The sequence below is a fragment of the Delphinus delphis genome, chromosome 16, assembly GCF_949987515.2.
Source record: "Delphinus delphis chromosome 16, mDelDel1.2, whole genome shotgun sequence".
Lineage (NCBI taxonomy): Eukaryota > Metazoa > Chordata > Mammalia > Artiodactyla > Delphinidae > Delphinus > Delphinus delphis.
Window position 1 is genome coordinate 46,591,766 of NC_082698.1, and position 23,233 is coordinate 46,614,998.

The window sequence follows — 23,233 nt, forward strand, 5'->3', positions numbered from 1 at the left end:
AATCCTCAGTGTCTAAAACGTGCCTGAATGCAGTATGTGCTTAATAGCCACTTCCCTGACTTCCCTGAGGACACATGGTCCCTGTTGTGCAGGTCATTTCTGCTGCTGAGCACCTCCCTTTCGGCAGAGAGCCAGCCTCCACCTCCAAGGAGGGCTGGTGCCTCCCACCAGCGGCCCCCTCACCTCAGGTCGGCTGGGACCCCTCCTCTCAGCTTCCACCGTCCCTGATTTACTCCTTTCATGGACCTCATCACATCTTGTGGGAACTACCCTTTACATTTGTCAGGTTCTCATCCCTGATGCACGTGAAGCATCTGAGAATCTGAACACTGCCGAGGCCACCAAGTTCCACGGGCTCAGACTCGACAGGCCTGGGCCTGGGCATGTTCTGAATGCTCCCCTGGTATTCAGTCTGCAGACCACTGCACAAGAGGTGGGTGCTCGAGTCAAGGGCTGGGTCTCCTCCCTTGTGCTCCCCTCGGCCCGCACCAGGTCTGGCTCAAGGTGCAGGCCCACATGTGCTGTTTGGAGGAAGAAGGAGGGCCCTGAGGAAGGGGAGCTCTGGGGCACCAGGTGTCTGCTGGCACTGGTTCACAAGTGCCCTCCTCAGTGTGGGTGAGTCCATCCCGCACCTCTGGGTGGGGAGGGCCACACCCTGCTGGGGGTTCTGACCACACACCCCCTCCACGAGCCACCCTGATGTTTACAGTGGAGGCTCCCAAGGTACATGTAGTCACCAGGGGACCTGCCCACTGGGGCTTCCTGAAATTTTTGTCCCTCCTCTAAAGCAACGGGTAAAAAAGCATGGCTCACCCTGGAGTGGGGCCTGGAGGGCAGGAAAGAGAAGGAACCACCAAGGGTGCCCAAACCACTGCCCATGGACATCCTAGCAGTCTGTGCTGGGAGGTGCAGGATCTCTGGGTCCTGTTCACAGGGCCCAGGCTAACCCATTTGTGGGACTTGGAGGAAAATGGGGCAGAGAGGGGCTGGGGCTCGCCTGAGGTACACAGCAGGGAAGGGCCAGGCCTGGCTATCAGCAAGGGCTCCTGTCCCCTGCTCGCTGCCTCACTGCAGACTGAGGCCTGGGGACTCTCTGCAGGAGGTCGTGGGTAGGACCGTGGCTTGGTGGTCCTGCAGCCCTGGGGCTGTGTCCTTCCTCAGCTCCCACCTCCTTGTCAGGTGCCGCCACCCAGTGGAGGCCTCACGGCAATCTGCCCACCATATCGGTCTGGCGAGGGTCTGTGTGTTTAGCTGCTCGGCAAAGACACTGATCTCATGACCCACGAGCTGCCCGGCCCCTGCAGCCTCTCCCCGGCTCTACTCACCAAACTCCACGGCGTTGCAGTTGGTCAGAAACTCGGGCAGGTAGAAGAACTCCGGGGTCAGCTCCCTGACGTCACTCATGTTCTCTCTGGAGGCTGACTCCCATGCTTTCTTCATGCTGTGGAACATTCTATCCGCCACATCAAAGCTTCCACCCTAAGCAGAAAAGGGGCGACATGATCAGCTGCATGTGGTGAGAACTCGGGGTGCACAGGCGTCACTAGTGTGGGCCCCCCTTCGTCCACTCTGTCCCCGAGGCACGGGTTTCGCCATTAGAACCTTTCGATCACCCACACACACACGTGCGTGAGTCAGTCCATGCATGCGTGTGATGGTTTCTTCAGGCATCTATTCCCTCAACCACTCTCTGGAACCCTACAACAGGAGCTTCCACTGTGATAAAGGGAGCAATGTCTTCCCAGTTTGAAAATTGGAGTTCAGATCAGAGACAGGAAACCACAGTCATGCATCTGATCATCTCCCATATTTGCCGAGGGTCAGCTCTGAATCGGGCATAAAGACAGGATACAAAGGACCAGCTACAGGATGAGGAGTCGGTCAGACATCCTATGTGTGGGAAAATTTCCTGGAGAAGTCGACCCCTGGTGAATCTGCGAGCCTAGTGACAGAGAAAACGTCAATGTTCTGAGCAGAGGGAAAGACCCTGTGAGGAAAGCAGGTCAGGCCAGGGCCCTGGTGGCACAGAACATAGCAGCCTTGACAAGCGAGAACAGGTCTGAGGATGGAGAACTGGAGGCATATGGTGCTGCCTGCAGCTCCCAGCAAGGCCAGCCTCGTTTCCAAGGCCCATTTCCACAGGTGGCTCGATGCAGTCCCAAGCTTGGCAATGGGGATTGGACCAATTTAGACTTCAGGCAAATTCTTCCTTTGGATTCTCTGCTCCTCTCATCTGAATTGTCAAATCTCTTCAGTTGACGCTACTCTTATTCGTCAGGTGATCTTGAGGGTTGGGAGGAGGCAGAGAGGTGCCCGTTGGAGAACTGAAGACGCTATAGGCAGAGGGACTTCAGAAAAGAGTTTCTGAAACTGGGATATGGGTCTGTCTGCTTAGGTTTAGGGACGCCCAAGGGACACCTCTTCCCTGGAATTCAATAGTTCACTTGTCCCCATAGAAACCGGGCCTTTTTTGTACAGCCAGAACTTGCCTTCTTTCTGCCACCCTCTGCAGAATGCACATGTGGCCCCAAGAACAAAGGCGGAGAACCCAGAATGCCAGCACCCTCCTCGGCCCCACCAGCTCCCTTCAATCTTCAGGGGCCCGAGATTTCCCATCGGCAGCAGCGGATGAAGGGTAAAGAATACGCGAGCACTTCACACACGCAGAGATACTCTCTCTTTGTCCTCACAGAAGGTGCATCAGGAAGGAATTGGTATTTCCATTTTGCAGGCCAGAAAACTGAGGCTTCTCAAAGTTTATTAATTTTTCCAAAAGAAACAGATGGCAGAGCTGGGGTCAAAACCCATGGATGCAACTCCAAAGGGCATGCTTTGCCCTCATGCCGGTTACCGGGGGGAATCCCGGACCTGGGGCATATGATCTATTATGTGTGGCCAAGGGGACTCAGCTCTTTCTGAGAAGGAAGAACCTGCCACACACCTGAGGGAGGCCACACCAGGGCATCCTGGCAGGCTGGTCAATTTTCTGGGTCAGATGTGAGGATCCAGTGAAACCCATGAGTCATTCTCTGCACAGGGTCAGGGACACCAAGAACCCCAGTAACTCCTGGGTTTGCAACCAAACACAGTTCTTGCTCAGCTTAAAGATGTGGCTTTTCTCCAAGATGGCTTTGCTCTTGGTTAAAATTAGGGGATGACGCCCACCATCAGATTCAAATTGAAAGGGAAACAAAATGAGGGGGAGTGAGTCTAAATAAATCTGCCCCTAACGAGTCGCTCATTGAAATGTATTAGGGGCTTCGCATATTTAATCTGCAGCCGACGCCTTCCGTCTGCGGGAGATTGATGCCTTCTCGTCGTCCTGCTTTCCTTTTGCAGCTTTTATGAGTGCTGATGGTAATCTCCTGAGAAACAATATGATTTGGTAATAAAAAGATTACCTGTATTAAATAAAAATAATATATACATAGGAAATATTGTTAGTGCTACAAATCTGGTTAAAGATATTACCACAAAGAAAAATGTTATTTTTTTCACAGCTGTCTAATACATTTTAGCAAAAGTAATATCTTTAAAACTTAAGCCTGTATTATTTATAAAGGAAGCAATAACTGCTTTTCCTATTTCCTATATTAATAAATGTATTTGCATACATTTGTTTCAAAATTAATGGGTTTGCTCACTTCTGCAATACAAAAGAAATGCCAAATTCCCTGGAAGGAAAAGTGGAGCTGCTTTGTAACTCGCATTGTAAGTCTGTGGGCTGACGCAAACTCTGGTGGCTCCCAGCGAGAAATCCCACCAGGACTTGGTTCTCAGGAAAGGAAGGAAGGAGGAAAAGAAGAGATGATAGAATAAAGAAAGGGAGAGAAGGAGTGAGGCAGAGAAGCACAATCAGGGTTTACAGAGTATCTCTATAAGGAAAGTCTGAAACAAAATAAAGCAACAACAAAACTAGGTCTAGAGGTTGGATGGAAACGAAGTGACCAGAGAGAATTACTGGGCCAAGATCTGCTCGTAAATCGATTCCGCCGATACCTTGAATATCAAGAATAATGAATCCTACATGTATCCAAACAGACCGAAAAAAGTAATAGCAAGGCCACTATTATCAACAAAGAAGCTACCTCTTACTGGCAGAAGACTTTTCCCAGGTGACATTAAAGCCAAAAGACAAGGCAGCTAAGTCTGCAGGTTTCTGAAGCAAAAGGTAACAGTCGTCAGATTTTAGGCACAGCTGACATCACTCGTGTGTAAAGACACCAGAAAGATATTCTGAATATTGAAGGGCTCATAAATAATACAATCCTAGATATCTTTCCTCAAAATCCTTTAAGAGGTGCTCAATTTTACTAAGAGGTGAATCAAAATTAAAAGCAAAATAATGAGGGAAGAAGTGGCCAACAAGGACTGTTGCTGAAGATTGACAGGAGTTAAAATCAGAGTAAAGTTCATGGATTAGGGTGCATTGATTAAAACTGGTAACACCTTGACAGGAGTTTCTATATCTAAGGTGTTATTCCTTTTGCACAAGGACACAGAGTCTATGTGCACCTGTGTCCCTGGACAGGCATTTCGGTGGTAACACTCTTAAACCCCTCTCCAACAGGGGAGGGAAACTACGTTGAAAAAAAATTCAGTTCTTGACCCACACCCACGGGAAGTCCAGTAACTGCATGTGCTCCAGGACACTTAACACAGATGTTCTGATAACATGTGCTGGAAAGTCTATTCCTCCTTCAGTGGGACTGACCCAAATCAACACACCACCACACCTAAATAACGCGACTGGTTTTATGAGCAGCCTGATGACCCCTTCTCGTATCCTTTCCAGTAATTTAAAAGTATCCCACGTAAATAATTCACTTACAGGACCCTGTCAGTACATCAGTTGACCTAAGCGGCTGTCGCTTGTCCATCAAAGAGGCAGCGTGCAGGGCGAGCAGAGAGCATCGTAGCTTTAAAACCAAGAGGACTTGGGAGGGCATTTCAGTGCCACTTGCAGCGTGGACTCCGGGAAGTCTCTTAGTCCCTTTAATGTCCCATGCCCTCCTCTGCAAACTTTGGATGACTGCTGTGGGTGTGAACAATGTAATGTGTGTGAGTGTGCGCGCATGTGAGAGAGTGTGGGTGAGCGTGCGTGTGTGTGTGATGTCTCAGCTGGAGCCAGGCACACGGGAAGAGGTACTGAATGAGCCCAGCTGCTGCCTCCCTCCCCTTCGCAGACCAGGACCTCGGGAGCGACCCTAGGCTTGGGCCCTTATCTCAGCGTGCATGGGGAAGGTAACTATGGGCTCAAAAGAAGAAAAAGAAGGATGTGGAAGTTGTTAGAAGTAGAAGGGAGGTACGAGGGGAAGTGAGGAGGGGCAGGGTCCTGGGATGGGGCAGGAGGGAAGTAGCGTGTGGGTGGTCAGGGCAGTTTTTTTTTTTTTTAACATCTTTATTGGAGTATAATTGCTTTACAATGGTGTGTTAGTTTCTGCTTTATAACAAAGTGAATCAGTTATACATATACATATGTTCCCATATCTCTTCCCTCTTGCGTCTCCCTCCCTCCCACCCTCCCTATCCCACCCCTCCAGGCGGTCACAAAGCACCGAGCTGATCTCCCAGTGCTATGTGGCTGCTTCCCACTAGCTATCTATTTTACGTTTGGTAGTGTATATATGTCCATGCCACTCTCTCACTTTTTCCCAGCTTACCCTTCCCCCTCCCCATATCCTCAAGTCCATGCTCTAGTAGGTCTGTGTCTTTATTCCCATCTTACCCCTAGGTTCTTCAGGGCAGTTCTGAGGCAACACCACCACCAAGGAAGTAAAGGGGCCAGTGCGGGCTTCCTCGGGCTTGGGCGACCCCCTCAGCAAGCTGCCGGTCCGACGTGGATTTGGGAAGCTGATGCACAGTTCAGCTGCCTTGTCTGTCTTGCTCTCTCTCCACTGAGGGCGGGCTGACCCCAAGCAGCCGTTAGCTTTCCTTCCTGTAGGATGTGGCCTTTTGAAGAAGGCGCTGCCTATGCTGAAGGGAGGAGTGTGCACACCTACGGAGCGCACGGCAACAGCAAATAGCTCTCATGCTGGATCTCAGCGCTGAGTCTCACTTAGCCCTCATCACCCACTGAGTCAGGGGTCAAAGGAGGAGGAACGGAGGCTCGGGTACTCACACTACCAGTGAGAAAGTTCTAGCGCCAGGACTTTGTGCCCGGTCTGCCAACTCTGTCATGTGCCTTTTCGAACACTCCCCCCCTTGAGTCAGTGTAATAACAGTTACACCTTTATTATGGACACAACTCCACGCAGGGTTGGAACCCACGGAGCCCCTAAGTGGATGGCCTGTGGTGGGCCAAGTGCTGCCCACGGCCCTTGCTTCTCTCTGCAGTTGGCATATATGTCTTACACAAAACCAGCTGTCTCACCTCAAGTGGCGCAGAAAACCCTGAATTTCCCCACTGCTGAAAAATCTGAATTTCCCCACTGCTGGTAACAGCTGACTTCACACGGGCTGTGACTTAACACAGCACTTGATTTCAGTTTCTTATTCGATACAGCAGCAGCGGAACTGTGCCCTCGCTGGGGCGCTGGCTGCCTTGCTCTGCCCCGCCTAGGCTGGGTCCCAGCTCAGGCCTGAGAGCAACTGGTGCTCTTGCCAGGGTGGAAACAGGGGCCTGGGCCGTGGCCCCAGCCTGGTGTGGCCTCCGGTTGCTCAACTGACTGAAGGCTCACAGACACTGGCTCCCAGTAGGCGAGATTCCTGAGAATCACAGCATCCTGGGAGGCAAGCCCCCAGCTCGGCAGACAGTGGTCTCACACCCCAAGGGACGGGGATAACAGAGCACATAACCGACCTGTGCCCGGGTCACACTGCCGGCATGTCCACCTGCTCAGGTCACACTGTCTGTATACCACACTTTCTGGACTGTAAGAGGCTATCATTGTAATAACAGATTTGAGGCAGAAAAACAAACACAGCAACAGTCGAGGCAGACATCAATTCTAAGACCAGCCTTATAAGATTTAAACGTGAAGACAATAAAGGAAACCTTATACCTAGGAATTGGAATATGTCACACTGCAATTCTTAGGCTGTCCACGCCCCTCTGCACCGTGCCCTGTGGACAGGCCACGGCCCAAAGAAGGCTGTACCCGCGTTCAGACCACACGGGGTGAACTCACAGGCACCATCTCTCCACACCAAGGCCATCCCAGCTGAGCCGTGGAGTGAGCATGTCACTCTGGATTAGTCACGTAATAGCCAAGAGGCAGAGTTTGTTTAATGCAGAACGGAAGAGCACGCACTTCCTTATGCTGACTCTTATAGGTACACCAGCTCTGCAAATACTGGACATTCGCACGTCCCTGATCTCAGATAAGTGAGAAAGGCCTCGCTGCCTGGCTTCTGCACCTCTCCACCTTTCCTATTCTTCTCCACTCCGTGATCCAGGCTGGGGTTGGGGGCTGGAAGTCTTGGGCTGCTGAGAATGTAGTGAGGCTCCTTTCCTTGTCACCACACAGGGTGTGAAGCAAAGGTCTCTTGAGAAGAAATGAGTCTGCCTCCGAGGAGGCAGAGTGGGATAGAGGGAAAAGCCTGACTCCAGGAAGATGCCAGAATGTTCCTAAGGAGGTCTGCACAGGCCCCAGGACTCCCAAAGGGGAGGTAAGCACATTCCTCCCAGATGTAACTGTTGTACACATTCCCCCCTGAGACTAAAATTCATCTTTTATGCTAAGGGAAAAGCGGAAGACGGCTGGTTCTTCTGCTCGTCCCAAAGGCTTGGACCAGTTGTGACCCACTAGAAGAGGCAGCTAAAAGTAGGAAGGCAGGACCAATTCAGAAGCACCGTGGAGATTTCAACTCGGATGAGCCAATGTGCCACTGATAGATTTGAACCCAGAAAAACCAGGAGTCGCATCAGACTTCAGCAAGGGAGTCAAAAGAACTCAAGCTAATATGACTGCATTTGTGACACACAAAAGAAGATAAAAGTGCCTTTGACCATCTCACGCTGGCTTAAACTATCTCAAACCAGTTTGGGCTGGTCACCATTGGACCAACCTGGCTAAGAAAAGCTCCGACCCGTTGTGACTAGCTTCAAAGTGGCCTTAACCCGACAGGTTTGCAGCACACCTGTCTCATCCGGCTCATGCCATTTGGAATGCTCTGAGGCGGTCCAGACTGTCTTGAATTACTTTAAACCAAAGAGGAGCCGCTTGCACCAGTCCAAGCCTGCTCAGAAGAGATCTGGCTGATGGCGGGAGGAAGGAGGGAAGAACAATGACTGATCACCTTCGCAGCATCAGCCCTGAGCTAGGGGCTTTACCCACATTTCCTCATTTAATTTCAACGGCCCGGTGAGATGTGTGTAATTAACCCTCATTTCCAGAGTACAATAACGTGGAGAACATTTTGTGTCTATTAAGTGGTAGAGCTGGGATGGAAATCTCACAGTTTGCGGTTTCTATTTCAGTCTGCCTCCTCGTTCGTAACAGAGAGGACCCTTAGTAACAGGTAGAGATGGGGCTATAATTCGTGAGACTGAAGGGGCAAGAGAAAACTTTTCAAGCGCCCAGAACACCCTGGATGGGAAGCCGTCACGGGAGGCGTCACCATCGTCGTCATCGGGATTGTCACTCCTTGTGGACTGATGCGGAACAGCTGGACGGGATGCCTGGCATGGGGCACAGCTCAGGGGCCGTTTGTTCTCCAAACCAAACTCACTTAAAATGCTTGTTGCCTGAGAAAGGCTCCGGGGAAGCACACTTGTTATTTTTGAGTGAATTTCCAGGGACAGGGGTTATAGAATGTCTGGATGATCCATGCCTTCAAGGAGAGAGAGGACTGCGCCAAGAATCAGAAAACGGGAGGGATTTTGCTCCTAACTGGAGACAGCACCTTGACCTTGCCTACCCGTTCCTGCCCAGGGCTCAGGAGATGGCTTCAGTGCTGACCCAGAATGGCCTTTGGTGTTGGGGTCAAGGTCATCTGAGTGACCATAAGGAGCGACCTTGCTGGTGATGTCAGACCAAAACACACAATTCCTGGGACACTCACGTTCTTCCTTTGGTGACGCTTGGCTGTCAGGGTGAGTCCCTGCAAGTTGAGCAGCCTGTTAGCCCACTGTGGTCATGCCTTCCTCTCCATAGGAACCTTGCAAGGCCTCAATCAAGACAGGCCCTAACCTTGGGCCCCGTGCTGTGCTCGCTTTGGAGTTGGCTGAGCCAGCTGTCTGCAGCTGGGCTACCCAACGGCTCTCCCTAGTCAGAACCTGTGCCCCTGAATAACCCTGAAGCAAGATTACAGTGATACAGTCAGGGGAAAAGAGAGAAAACAACTTATCAGCCGCCCAGGAGGGACTCTGTCCCAGCAACCCCATGTGCCTTGGACACCGCCATCCACTGAGGGTCAGACTCGCCTACTTTCACCTTGTATTGGGCTGCCAGACGAAACACAGGATGCCCAGGTAAATCTGAATTTCAGAGAAACAACAAATAACTTTTTATTGTTTATCTGAAATTCAGATTTACCTGGGCATGCTGTATTTTTCTTTGTGGAATCTGGCGACCCTAAGCCAGCATGATGGTCAGTTAGTTCATGGGTAGGCAAATTGGTTAGTTTCTTTCTCTAGTGTAGCTGTTCACTTCAGTATTAAAATATTTTGTTTGTACTTTTAAGCCTTCAGGCTTGTACTTAGCATAGCTTTATGCATGCTGATGTCACAAGTGATATTCTTTTCATTCTTCCTTCGTGTTTATTTTTCTAGGCTTTGACCACCTACCTTCAAGGAAGTCATCAAGCTTCCTGTTTTTCCTTTTCCACTAAAACCTATTTATGTTAAGTATTTTTTTCCTCATATCTCATTCCTTAGTTTTTAGAGCCTTTTTGCAAGACTGTTGGGCAGACATGCAGGTATATCTGTGAAGAGCAGCTTGCCTCGGCTGGATGGCCCGGAATCCTGGAGCCACAGGGTCAAGTGGGAATCGCTGGCTCAAGACTGGATTTCTAGCGGGGCGGTGGGGGGGGGGGGGGGGGCTGCCTCGTCCAAGCCTAGCTCTTAATCTTTGGGAGATAGTTTTGTGTGTGCGTGCGTGCGTGCGTGTGTGTGTGTGTGTGTGTGTAGGGGAGCAGGGAAGCTCACCTGCAGAGAGCAGAAGGCCTGGGTGAAGGGAGGCATCCGGACCAGGTAGGAGGCAACAATGATGGCCGAGGAGTAGTGAGTGCAGTAGTGGCACTGGACGGTCATGTCTCCTGCAATGAAAAGGACATGCCTGGGGTGGCGTCCCCACCCGTGGGGCAGGCGGGAGACACACAGGCTATCTCGAGAACAGCCAACATGAGCCCTGCTTAACAGAGCTCCCGCAGGCACTGGAGCCTAAGCGTTCCGCACACAAAACTCAGTATAATTTGGCCAACAGCCAAATTTTCACCAGGGGTGAAAGGCACATTCAAGACCCTCAGCTGCACTGGCCAGGCCCCCAGGGGTCTGCCCTCAGGAAGGTGGCAGAGCCAGGCCATGAGGAGGCTGTGCTGAGGACCCACGGAGAGGCAGAGCTCTGCTCTTCTGACTCAGGGCACCGAGAGAGCCCTCAGGTGCCTACAGTCCCCTCAGCAGCACTCTCTCCTGGCCTCTTTTAGAATAAAAGTCCCCGTGTGAGGAAGGGGGGCTTGTTAATGCAGGGACACCCCGGATGAGTGAGAACTCAGGTATCCTCATTCTCAGAGGGGCCTGCATGGCAGAGGCATAAACGTCCCCGTTTTGCTCCATCCAGGGTATGACGGAGCTGGCATGCTGAGGCAGAGACAGTGCCCTGGCCGGGCCATTCCAGCCATGCTGCTACTCGTGGACCTCGTGCGTGCTGTGTGTCTCCCGTCACACCCTCCCTGAGTCCACACAGCCACACTACGAGTCAGAGCTATTCATTATCCCCGTTTCACCAGTGAAGAAGCCAGAGCGAGTCAGAGACTCGCTTCCATCGCCAGCGAGTGGCAGAGCCGGCTGGCGGCATGGGCTCCTCCACACGTCGGCTCTGCCACCTCGCCGCAGTGCCGCACCCGGCCCTCAGCCCTCCCGGTGCTGTGCGAGTTCTCTAAATCAGAGGTGTCTGGGAGGTTGCTGGATGTACTTGTGCAAGGGCCCAAAGTCAACGTGTGACTCCAATGCACACCCAGGTTAGTATGGGAGAGAATGGTACCAAAGTGGGCTCTGCCTGGGACACAGCTGGGGAGAGCGGATGCTGCTCCTCTGGCCTGCCTCTCTGGGAAGGATCCAGCAGTGCCTGGTGGAGCCAGAGGAACAGCACTTGGGGGCAGGTGGGGGGGACTGAGATGGGTCATATAGGTCGAACTTTAGCCTCAGAAGGAGATAAGCAGGGCAAGGAGGGCCTGCCCACCCCTCCCATCTCCTCCCATCTCCCCCAACAAGTCTGAGTGCCAGCCCTGCACACAGTGGGGACCCTGGGCAGAGGCCAGGGGCCTCCAGGGTGGTGTGGGATGCAGAGGAGCTCCTCGGCCTGCTGAGAACCTGCTCACCAAAGGCAGGGCCTCGGGGCCGAGTGAGGCTTCCGAAATGTGCCGCCTCTGGTTCTTGAGGTAAGCTTACATGGTTCGTGGCTGGATGTTCCTTATTGTAGTAGTGCTATGTTTATTTCAAAGTGTTTGAGAAAACCAATACAGCAGACATCAAATATATGATAGAAAATTTTCTCTTTAAAATACATCCATTGAAGTTTAAGAAGGGAATAGACCTAAAGAAAAACAGTAAGGCACTAAGAGGACAGCTGGCATGTGAAGGTGGCAAAAAACTGTAAAGGGGATGTGCAGATGAACAGCACTTGGGAGCTGGGTTCCAGAGCCAGACGAATGCAGGATCTGCCATTTGGAGGCTATCACCTTGAGTGAGCTGCTTAAACTGAGTTCCAATTTCCTTCTCTTTAAAAAGGACCATTGTGTGTATGAACGCAGGCTGGCCTGCACCTAGCATACAGAAGTGCTGAACGGATGTCACTTCCTTGCCTTTGCCTGCCTCTGGGAATGGAGGTGTTAGCTCTCAGCACCATAGTCCTCAGTCCTGATTTCATGTTGGAATCACTCAGGCTGCACCCCACCGTGACTTATTCAAATCAGAATTTCTAGAGGTGAGGCCTAGACATCAGTATTTTTAACAAGCTCCCCAGGTAATTCTCACATGCAGCCAGGGTGCAGACCACTGAATTCGAGGGCTCTCTATCCAAATGTAATTGTCTGTAGGCTAGATGACACCCAAATCGTTATAAACTCTCACTGCAAGGCATTCAGATGAAGAGCATTGCAGAAAAAAATCAAGCTGGGATCTACCCACCTTCAGTCTTCTCAACTTCTTTAAACCTCTGGATGAATTTCAGCTTCCTTTCCTTGGTCTGAGCCCCCATGGGCTTCGAGAGATCCCGGAAAGTCTTGGGATTCATCAAGTTCAATGTCTAGAAGGCAGATGTGCAACTGGAGTTAACTCCCCTGCACCCTCTTGTGCCCCAGCGAGACTGCCGGAGCCACGCTCTTTAGTTTTATGGTTCTCTTTATTGGTTCATTGCCGTTTGGTCTGACCCCCTCCTCTGGTGATTAGCAGGCCTGGTAGGGTTTTATGGCCCCACAACCAGTGATCCACAAAGACTTAATAAGGGAGAGATAGAAAATGAGAGGAGGGGAAGATTGAGTTCACACTGAACTGTTCCAAGTTGACCCAAATCAGAACATAGCCACCAGTTACCCAGGAGACTTTCAAAAGAATTCCTGTTGTCAATGGACACTTGGCTCCTGCCCTCACAGAGCAGTTTGCTTCCATAGTTCAGGGTTCTTGCTTAGAATCACACTGATTTTCTAGGAATTTAGAAGTCATCCGTTTGCGGAGGAAATGAGAGCAAGGGCCTCGTGTTTCTGAAGGCGCACTCCCTTCCAGGTGATGAAAGCAGTAATGGCGACCCTTCCCCTACCCTTGGAATACACAACGGTGGAACCCTGAAGAGTTTTCAGGGCTGGGCGTCCTTGGGGTTTGCATGTCCTTTATAGAAGGAGGTGTTTCTTTACACCCCTCCTCCTTTCCACTAGCAGTGAATCACCACAGTGCTCCTGGGGAGGCAGGGTCTGCCACCATCCCTCACCTGTCACAGCCAGGTGCGGGTGGCAGTGAAGCAGGCACTCCCGGGACCCCCGTGAGTCATGGCGCTGTGGAGACCCCACACAGCTACAGCTGACTTTGCCAGGGCAGAATGGGGCTTCATAGTTGCCAGATCTCTGGATTCGCCAAAAGATATTGGAAAACCAGCTTTTTAGGAGAAATCTCCCAAATTTTGAACACTGTTAAGTAATCAAAATTTTAATACAGGGTATGGGTTAAATAAAAGGGGCTGGCGACCCCCCACTTAGCAACATGTGAGTTGAAGCTGGGATTGGCAAGTTTCGATTTTGAAATACCTGGGCCTCAGACGATCACTAGTGCAATAAGAAGCAACGTGTGGCTGGTGAGAAAAGGTTTGCTGTGTTAAGTCTCTTACGTGTGGATGGGAGCTCACAAAAAACTGAAGTCCCTTTTCCAAATTCTGGGGGTCAGCCATCTAAACAGCTCGAGGCAGGACTGGCTAGGCTGATCTGCACCAGGACCCAGACACCTTCTGCCCTGTACATACACAGCCCAACACGCCTCCTGATGTCCAGATCCTAGGTGGTCAGGACACTGCTCCACAGCCTGCTCGTCCCCCACTGACGTCACCTTGGTCCAGCTGCGTCAGCTTTCCCGCTCCTCCCTCCCCTGCCTGCTGAGGTCCTGGGACAGAGGTCAGAACAGCAGATGATCTGGTGTTGCCACTGACCTCCCTTATGGCTACATGTCCCGGTCTAGATGTGGGGTGATGTCCACATACCATCATCTCAGTTACTGAAGTCAGGTTACGGGGGAGGAGTTTGTTCTTGCTGGGTCTGTGTATCTGTCCCTCCCTCGCTCTCTCCTCTTCCCTCTCGCCCTCCCTCCCTCTCTCTCTTGCTCTCTCCTCTTCTCTCTCACCCTCCCTCCCTCCCTCTCTCTCTCGCTCTCTCCTCTTCCCTCTCGCCCTCCCTCCCTCCCTCTCTCGCTCTCTCCTCTTCCCTCTCGCCCTCCCTCCCTCCCTCTCTCGCTCTCTCCTCTTCCCTCTCACCCTCCCTCCCTCCCTCTCTCGCTCTCTCCTCTTCCCTCTCGCCCTCCCTCCCTCTCTCTCTTGCTCTCTCCTCTTCTCTCTCACCCTCCCTCCCTCCCTCTCTCTCTCGCTCTCTCCTCTTCCCTCTCGCCCTCCCTCCCTCCCTCTCTCGCTCTCTCCTCTTTCCTCTCGCCCTCCCTCCCTCCCTCTCTCGCTCTCTCCTCTTCCCTCTCACCCTCCCTCCCTCCCTCTCTCGCTCTCTCCTCTTCCCTCTCACCCTCCCTCCCTCCCTCCCTCGCTCTCTCCTCTTCCCTCTCGCCCTCCCTCCCTCCCTCCCTCGCTCTCTCCTCTTCCCTCTCGCCCTCCCTCCCTCCCTCCCTCTCGCTCTGCATGTTGCTTCTGGGAACACATCTCAGGGCCCTCTTCACTTGATGGACCAGCGTTGGTCCATGGCAGTATCTCAGCAGATGAGTATCTCTTGCCTTCATGGTAGCCAGTGAGCCAGGAAGTCCCTGGGGGCGTATGTTAACGACTGTCCTAGTCATGTGGGTCATCCCCCAAGTGGGGCTGGGACAGGGAACCAGGCAGCCAGACTCCAGAGGCCTCTTCCCAGGTGAGGGGCTGAGACCAGAGCAGCCCTCAGACCCAAGTGGACTGAACAGTGTGTCAGAGGCTCCGCGTGACCTCGGGTGCTCTGGTCGTCAGGGTCAGAAAGCCACAGGACACTGCAGAGCACCCACGTGAACACGTACCTGCGAGGTATAGTCAGCCAGGACCCAGGGAAACACTGGATACTGCATGTAGTCGTTGTAGGTCCTCCCGGCCAGGGTGTTGAGGTGCATGAGATATTCGAAATTGCTCATGTCCCTTTTCTGCAGAAGAGTCGAAGAGGATAAACCCAACACAGTTGGCCTCCTCCTGAGGCCCACGCGGGTCTAACTCCCAGGCTTGCCCAGGAAACCTCATCGTGTAGGTGGGAGCAGGCAGCGTGCACCTGCGCCATTCCCCGTGCACCTTGTGCTTGGAACTGGCCCAACTTGGGGAGGCCACGCTAATTCCAATATGAGCTGAAGCAAATTTAGTCAGGAAGCAAAGTCAGCCAGGAAAAGAAAAAATACAACTCAGCAGTCCAAGCCAAGGCTAAAGCATTCTTCTGTGTCACTGTTGGGTGATACTCAAAAGCGGATTAAAATAATAGCACAAATGCTGGGTAAACTTACTGCTGACCTCTTTATGATTGAAAACATAAGCTGGGGGGAATTTGCAGTCACCGGGAAAGAGGCCCTCACCAGCAGGCTGAATGGTCTGTCTTCCTCTGGGACTTCAGGAACTCTCTTTCCCCTGACTGTGCGTGTTTGGAAAACACTCACTCTTAGGGCGCTCTGCTTAAAGGTGTCACAGGTGGAGACAGGGACTGCATTTTGGAAAAATTCATCAAGGCCAACTGGTGAACGAGCAGCCAGTGCAGCCATTGTCTCTGATGGGACCTGCATGCTGCAGTCTCCCCTTTCCTTGGCCTGATCCTTGGGAAAGGATTTCGGACCTGAGTGACCAAGAGCTCCTTTCCTGTTGCTATGTGATCTGTAAGGCTAGCTCTCTTGGGGTCCTTTCCTTCCACTGAGAACCCAAGGCTGAATGTCAGGTCATCCAGTCTGGGAGCCACGTGTGACTTCCCAGGACAAGAAGTGAACGCTGTGCCTTCCTGAGTTGTGTGTTCATTTATACACATACACCTTCACTGATGGAGCGTGTGTGTGTGTGTGTGTGTGTGTGTGTGTGTGTACAGGGTTTGTGTACACATACACACACTCTCTCTCTCTCTCACTCCCCAGCTCTGACTCAAGAATCGCCTTTAATCAGTGAGATCTTTTCAGGGAAATATTTGGGACATTTTAACAAATTAAAAAAACAAGATCCTGGGACCGCCCTGGCGGTCCAGTGGTTAAGACTCCACCTTCCAATGCTGGGGGTGCTGGTTTGATTCCTGGTCAGGGAACTAAGATCCCACACGCCGCGTGGTGTGGCCGAGAAAAATAAAGAATAAAATAAAGAGCAATAAAATGAAAACAAAACAAAAAACAAAAACAAGATCCCTCCTGATCCATCCACATGCTTTCTCTCTTCATCCTGGGGGCCTGAGCTATTTGCTGATTTGCATTCCCAGAGGGTTTCCTCGGACCCAGAGTCCTCTGAGGGGTCACTTACCTGCCATTTCTGCAGCACGGTCCTGTCGGAGCCGGGGTATCTCCTGTGGGACAGAAAATGATGGGGGTGACCAAACATCTCAAGGCATGAATGAGGGAAGAGGTGGAACTTTCTGGGGCATCGTAGCGCCAGGGCACCCAGGAGAATCACAGACTTCCCAGGGCAGCAAGATTATTTCCCAAGCTCTCCCTGCCCCCTCGCTGCCCTACTGAAGGCTGGGCTCTTGCCATCCCTGTTGCTCTTATGCAATGGCAGAATGCGCTGCTGCCTGAGGCGTGGCCCCGAGGAGCCCCAGGGCCGTGCAGAAGCAGGCTCGGGGGCCTCACACTCCACACTGGGCTTTCACAGCCGCATCTTGGTCTTCTTTGCCCATGTGCACAACATGCGTGTGAATACATGTCACATGTGAATATATGTGTGTGGTTAAGAAAGGCAAACAATATGGAAGGTCATGAAATATAAAAGTAATAGTCTACAAACCACTGCTCCCACTCAGGAAGTATCCACAGTCAATCTCCAGGAGAGTTTTAGCCACATACCAGTCTATATGCGCAAGTAGTTTTTAAACAAATGTTTTTGGTATGTGGGATCGTCTTATCTGTGCGAGTCTCCTCCCTGCTTCCTTGGCCTGACGGCACGGTGGAGGCGGCCCACATTGCCCTGTGGCCACAACAGCAGGACACCCTCGTACAGATGGATGGGAACTCGTGGCAGCCTCCCCCGTGCTGGGCTTTGTCCTCACAAATGATGTTTCTGTGATCATCTTCGGACATAAATCTCTGTGACTTATGAGACTTACATCTCATGATGATTTCATGCCTTGAATCTTTGCGAGTGTAACCATGAGATACATTTCAGGCAATGGTACTACTAGGTTAAAAACTATGAGAATTTTCAAGTGTGCTACATATTGCCAAATTGTCCTCTTAAGAGGCTGTACCGATTTATGTTTCCACAAATACAATTAAGAAACACAATTCAAACCAAAGAAACACCATTTTTGACCCATGTGGTAGGGGAGAATGTAAAAGTGTAACAGGATGCAGTGCTGGGGAGGGCGTGGGAAGGAACCTTCTCCATGTGAAATGCCCCTTCCGCTCAGCAGGAATTTGTAGGGCGCAGTTCCTCGGCCTCTGAGGTCACTTGGTTCCTTTTCTAGCTGTGTTTTCTTTCCCCCTCTGTCTCCCTGAGACTCCCCTTCTACTCCCCAAACCAGGTTCTTGTTCAGGCTGTTCCACTGAACCAAACCAAGTCCTGCGTCTCTCCAGCCACGCCCTCTGCCTCAGTCCTGCTCAGGAACCCACAGACCCCGCCCCCACATGCATCCCACGGGGACGTTCCACCCACGGGGATGGCACCAGGGTGCTTCAGGCATTCGTGTGGACAAGGCCTGGCTCCCCGAGAGCCCCAGCAGGGGCAGCGACTCTTCATCTTCCCGTCACAGCAGTGCTGTCACATCATCTGTTCCGGGCTCCCCACCCTTCCTCATTCAATACTTTCCTTGGCAGACTTCCCATAAACAGAAAGCAACTCCCTGGCTGGGATTCACCTCTTCCCCCCAGTAGAGAAATCATCCTTTTGGGCCGTTTTATTCAGGCAGACAGTAACAACAGCAAACAGGCAAAAACATGGTCCCATTTACTGCATTAGCTTGCAAAGGCTCAGGTGAAGATCTGGCTTTCCCGCCCTGACTGTGAGCCCGCCACCACCCCAGTTCCAGAAGGCAGACTGCTTTGAACGTTGTGAGTGAGGACGGAGCCCAGGCTGGAGACAGCCAAGTGGACCACCTCGGGAAAGAATGTGTTCTGAGCCTTTCTGAGGATGTGGGGCTGAGCTACAAGGATGTGGAGCTGGTATGGCAAAGCTGCGAATCTTGCTACTTTATTTTAGAAATCTGACAGTGGAAGGGGAATAGGGGAGCAAAAGGTGCCCGTTAAGATCCAGGAAACGAGACAGCCTGTTTTTCTTTTTCATAAAGAGTTCTAGAATTTTACCTGTGGTCTTTTGTGACATCGCCATCCGGCGGAATGGTGTGCGGAAGATAAAGGCAATTTACCATCCCACTGCTCATTTCATCAGCCATGAGCTCCAAGGAAGATCTATCATTTCATTACCATCAGAAAAAAAACGCCATTACCAGCATCTAGACACCTCACCAAAGGTGAGTTCTCTTTGAAAAAAATTTTTAAAAAAATTCATGTTCATCTGAAGGCAATTACAGAACTCTTGGAATGGTTTATGTGAATTTTGTAAATATCTGGTGATTAAAGTATTTCTTTAAGAGTTGATACACTGCACTACTCCATTATTACAGTGTAAATTTTATATTGAACAAGGTGCCAGAGATGGCTCTTGGCTTTCTAAAGCCCTTCCAAGGTCCAAGGGAGGCAGCATGGGAAAGACCACTGGTTTGGAGTCACCAGAACCTGGGTTCAAATCCTGCCCCCACCACCTGACTGCTCTGAACTACTGTTACCTCATCCTTCAAACATGGCTGACCCAGGAGTGCTGGGGAGCAAGTGTAACCATGGGTCTGGAACAGGCTAGCACAGGTGTGGACACAGGGCTCCCTCAATGGGCATAGTTCTAGTTGATGTTGATGCTATCCGAGAGCAGGGCCGATTTTCTTTTTACTCTGGGAGGAAGAAGAGTGTGGTGTAAAAGTGAAGACTTGCTTCTGGTCAAGACCTGCTTTGTTCTGCCAGTACCACTCTGTAAGATCTTAGAATAACTGTGCCAGCTGTGAATCAGATCTCCTGCTCTGTCAGCTCAGGGTTTGCCATGGAGTCTATGGGGCAAGAGTCCAGGCCCTTGGGCAACCAGGGATGGTGTGGAGAAGAATGGATGAGTTCAAAGTCACTGAGGACTAGGTAGGTCACTCTGTCTAACCTGAAGGTGGCCTAGCACGGTGGGCCCACAGAGGACATCTTACCAACCTCACTCCCATCCCAAGACAGGTATCTAAACTGCTCTGGATGACTTCCAAAGGTGGGGCACTATCTTCAAGCTGAACTTTGTGTGTGGTCAACCGCTAGGCTGGGTGCAAATTCTTCCCTATTTTGAGAGGTGATTTTTATCTGCGCTGCTTCACTTTAAATCACATCTGTGTCCTTGAACTCCTAGAAGTGGTCTGAAGCGTGAGTGCTGCCGTCACGTGGCCTTGGGGCATTTCCTACTCCTCCTTCAGTGCCCATGGCTTGCCTCAGCGTCTTGCCTTTGACTCTGCCCCTTTGGTCCAGCTCCACCTGACTGATACCTCCACTCTACCCTGAGCCTGTCTCCCAGAGTGAGCCAGGGCACAGCCCAGGAACTCACATCTTCCCTAGGGAGTCTGGCAGAGAAGCCTACCAGGGGCCTTCAGAGGGTGGGCTAGTCCAGGCCCAAAGGGTCTCTGCCAAGGAACTCATCTCAGCCCAGGAAGGGGTGGGAGATCTGCCCATCCTCCTCCTCCTCACCTCTGGGACTAGCGGGCTATGGCTAGTCCTTAGGCACTAAGAGAGTAACCTCGCATACATCCAGGGAGGTCCCACAGGGAAACTGGGCCTCCTGAACTGAAGTGGACATGTTTAAAAAACCTGATGCCTCTCTAAATTCTCCTGTGTCTTTTCTACTTGCAAAACAGTTATGAGGCCATGGTGAAATGGGTTAGTGAGTAACCCATGGGTGTCAAGAAAACACAGACCACAAGGAGAAGAAAATTCACTCATCCTGGCAAACTAGAAACGTGTCTACTAATGGTCTGTGCTGTGCCTCAAGACAGGGCAAGTCCTGGCCAGCATCTTGCCCTGCCTCTTGCCTGGGTGCGCTCTGGAGGAGCATGCTGGGGAAGCAGTCTGTGGGGTGGGCAGAGTTTTCCACGAGGAGCCAAGAGGCTGGTAATAGAAACACACTCCCGCTCCTTTTTCCCTCCTCAGAAGCAAATCTGAGTTTAGCCTAGTTTTCAGACCTAGACTGTAGGTCAACAGAAATCCATTAATAGACAGGCGTTCTTGCAGTTCAGAGATGTCCTCCTGAATTAACAGGATATTGACCTTCTATAATATTTCTATTATAACTTCCTGTCTTTATTTCTTTAACATGTAGAAATTTTGCATACAAACAATAATAATAATTGTCTAATGCACTGGAAACTGCAAAGACTTTTTGTCAATTGTCTAATTTTCACAACGACTCAATGAGATAGCCATGATCTCCACCTTCAGATGTGGAAATGGAGGTGGGGTAAGAGATGGAGTGCAGACTAGGGAAGCTCATGAGGGTTTGCTGAAGCCTGGTGCAGGCACCCATGAAAGCCCAGCACACCGGGCTGTGCAGAGCGCTTGCTGGACCACTCCTTGACCCCAGGCCCTGACTCTGAAGACAAGCGCACACAAGCAAATTAATAAAACGACAACAAAAATCTTTGTTCTGGCTGGATTAGAGGGCAGTTACCTGACAAATTGGTAACTTGTGTATATTTGGAGTTAGAAATGAACATGAGCAAAATTACCAAATGATTATTGCACAACCATGCCATAAACCTGATGCTGTCAATGCATGAAAAGTCTGGAAGTTTATATAACATAAAGTTACCTCTAGATGCTGAAACTGAGTGGCTTTAATTTTTATAAGGTCTTACATATCTGTATTTTAAAATGTATTTATCTAAACAAGTGGGACCTAATCAAACTTACAAGCTTTTGCACAGCAAAGGAAACCATGAACAAAACGAAAAGACAACCTACGGAATGGGAGAAAGTATTTGCAAACGATACAATCAAGGGCTTAGTTTCCAAAATAGACAAGCAGCTCATACAACTCAACAACAGAAAAACAAACAACCCAATGGAAAAATGGGCAGAAGACCTAAATAGACATTTCTCCAAAAAAAGAAATACAGATGGCCAATAGGCACATGAAGAGATGCTCAACATTGCTAATTATTAGAGAAATACAAATCAAAACTACAGTGAGGACCCACCTCACACCAGTCAGAATGGCCATCATTAAAAAGTCTACAAATAACAAATGCTGGAGAGGGTGTGGAGAAAAGGGAATCCTCTTACACTGTTGATGGGAATGTAAATTGGTCCAGCCACTATGGAAAATAGTATGGAGGTTCCTCAAAAAACTAAAAACAGAGTTGCCATATGATCCAGCAATCCCACTCCTGGGCATGTACCCAGACAAAATCATAATTCGAAAAGATACATGTACCCCTATGCTCACAGCAGCACTATTTACAATAGCCAAGACAGGGAAACTAAATGTCTACTAACAGATGAATGCATAAAGAAGATGTAGTATATACATACAATGGAATATGACTCAGCCATCAAAAAGGATGAAATAATGCCATTTGCAGCAACATGGATGGACCTACAGATTATCATACTAAGCAAAGTTAGTCAGAAAGAGAAAGACAAATACCATATGATATCACTTATATGGGGAATCTAAAATGTGATCCAAATCAACATATCTACAAAACAGAAACAGACTCACAGATATAGCGAGCAGAGTTGTGGCTGCCAAGGTGGAGGGGGGTAGGGAAGGGAAGGACTGGGAGTCTGGAGTTAGCAGAGGCAAACTATTATATATAGGATGGATAAACAACAAGGTCATACTGTATAGCACAGGAAACTATATTCAATAGTCTGTGACAAACCATAATGGAAAAAAATATGAAAAAGAATATATATGTATAACTGAATCACTTTGCTGTACAGAAGAAATTAACTCAACATTGTAAATCAACTATACTTCAATAAAATTTTTAAAACTTAAAAAAAAATTTTAAAGGTACTTTCCTTGTGTATTTTCTCCCTTAAAGTACTGATTTTATTTTTGCTTATTTGTGTTTTATGACTTTCAGATTACTTATTTTCTAATTTAAATTACGTGCTTTTTGAATATTCTAATTAGAAATGCACTAAGTTGTAGGAGTTCAGGTAACTTTTAATTTTCTAGTTATCTTCATTTGCTCATTATGTTAAATCCATTTATTGTCTAAATTAAATGATCTATTTTCTTTCATTTTGGATTAAATAGGATGGTGGTGGTGTTCATGTATTTAAAAATTTTTATAGTTAATTATATTTCTAATTTAATGATTTATTATATTTTTTAATTTAAACTTTTTCATTTTGCTTTTTGTACTTGCCAAAATTTTCATTGCTTGGGTTAAGTTTGCATTTCAAATTATTTATTTGCTAATTATTTAATTTATTTTTAAAATTCAACCTGGGTAATACAATTTAGAGTGTTTTTATATTTTTGTTTCTATATATGTATTTTCTAATTGTTCTACAATGTTATTTTATTATTTGCAAAATAATTTTAACATTTATCCTTTTTGCCAAATTTCTCAATTTCTGGGAATTTAATTTAAAGGAAAAGAAACTGAACAAAAAGACTATAAATGCCCAGATATCTTCCTTGCAGCCTTATTCATGATAGTGCCAAACTGGAAACAACAGGAAAAGCAAAGTCCACCAGATTCAGTATTGCACATTCATTCAAAATGTCGAGTTTAGAAACTACATACTAGCATTGAGTGGCATAATATTAATTAAGAAAAAAATCATTATTGCATGTCTGATTTTTGTGAGAATTATAGTCACTCTGATCTAATCATGGGAAAAGGGCGTAAAGAAAACTGCAAGAAATAATTAAACTCCAATAAATAGATAAAAGACAGCCCTCTCAAAAACCAAAGAGCAGAAAGAAATACTGGGGCAAATTACAAGGAAGTCGAATGATATTTCATGGGACTCAATACTATAGAAGTAAGACACTTGTCCCTTCAAAGAGGCAAACATGGTTCTTTCCCCTCTGTTCGCAACGTCTACTTCTGGAGGTCGCCATGGAAAGCAGCCGTCCTGGTACTGTAATCCCCAGGGCACTGCTTGGGGAAGCCAGGAAGAAGCCCACTGCAAGCCCCAGGGACCCCAGAC

General features: G+C 49.4%; 1 protein-coding gene across 1 annotated transcript in view; it reads right to left on the minus strand.

The window, feature by feature from the left end:
* WDFY4 (WDFY family member 4) overlaps nt 1-23,233 on the minus strand; it is a 277,878-nt gene that overhangs the window by 22,039 nt on the left and 232,606 nt on the right. The window contains exons 49-53 of the mRNA XM_060034652.1: nt 16,299-16,341; nt 14,846-14,965; nt 12,290-12,407; nt 10,091-10,200; nt 1,326-1,479 (exon numbers count right to left, since the gene is read on the minus strand). Of these exons, the coding sequence (XP_059890635.1) occupies nt 1,326-1,479; nt 10,091-10,200; nt 12,290-12,407; nt 14,846-14,965; nt 16,299-16,341 (545 nt within the window). The remainder of the gene's footprint in view (nt 1-1,325; nt 1,480-10,090; nt 10,201-12,289; nt 12,408-14,845; nt 14,966-16,298; nt 16,342-23,233) is intronic.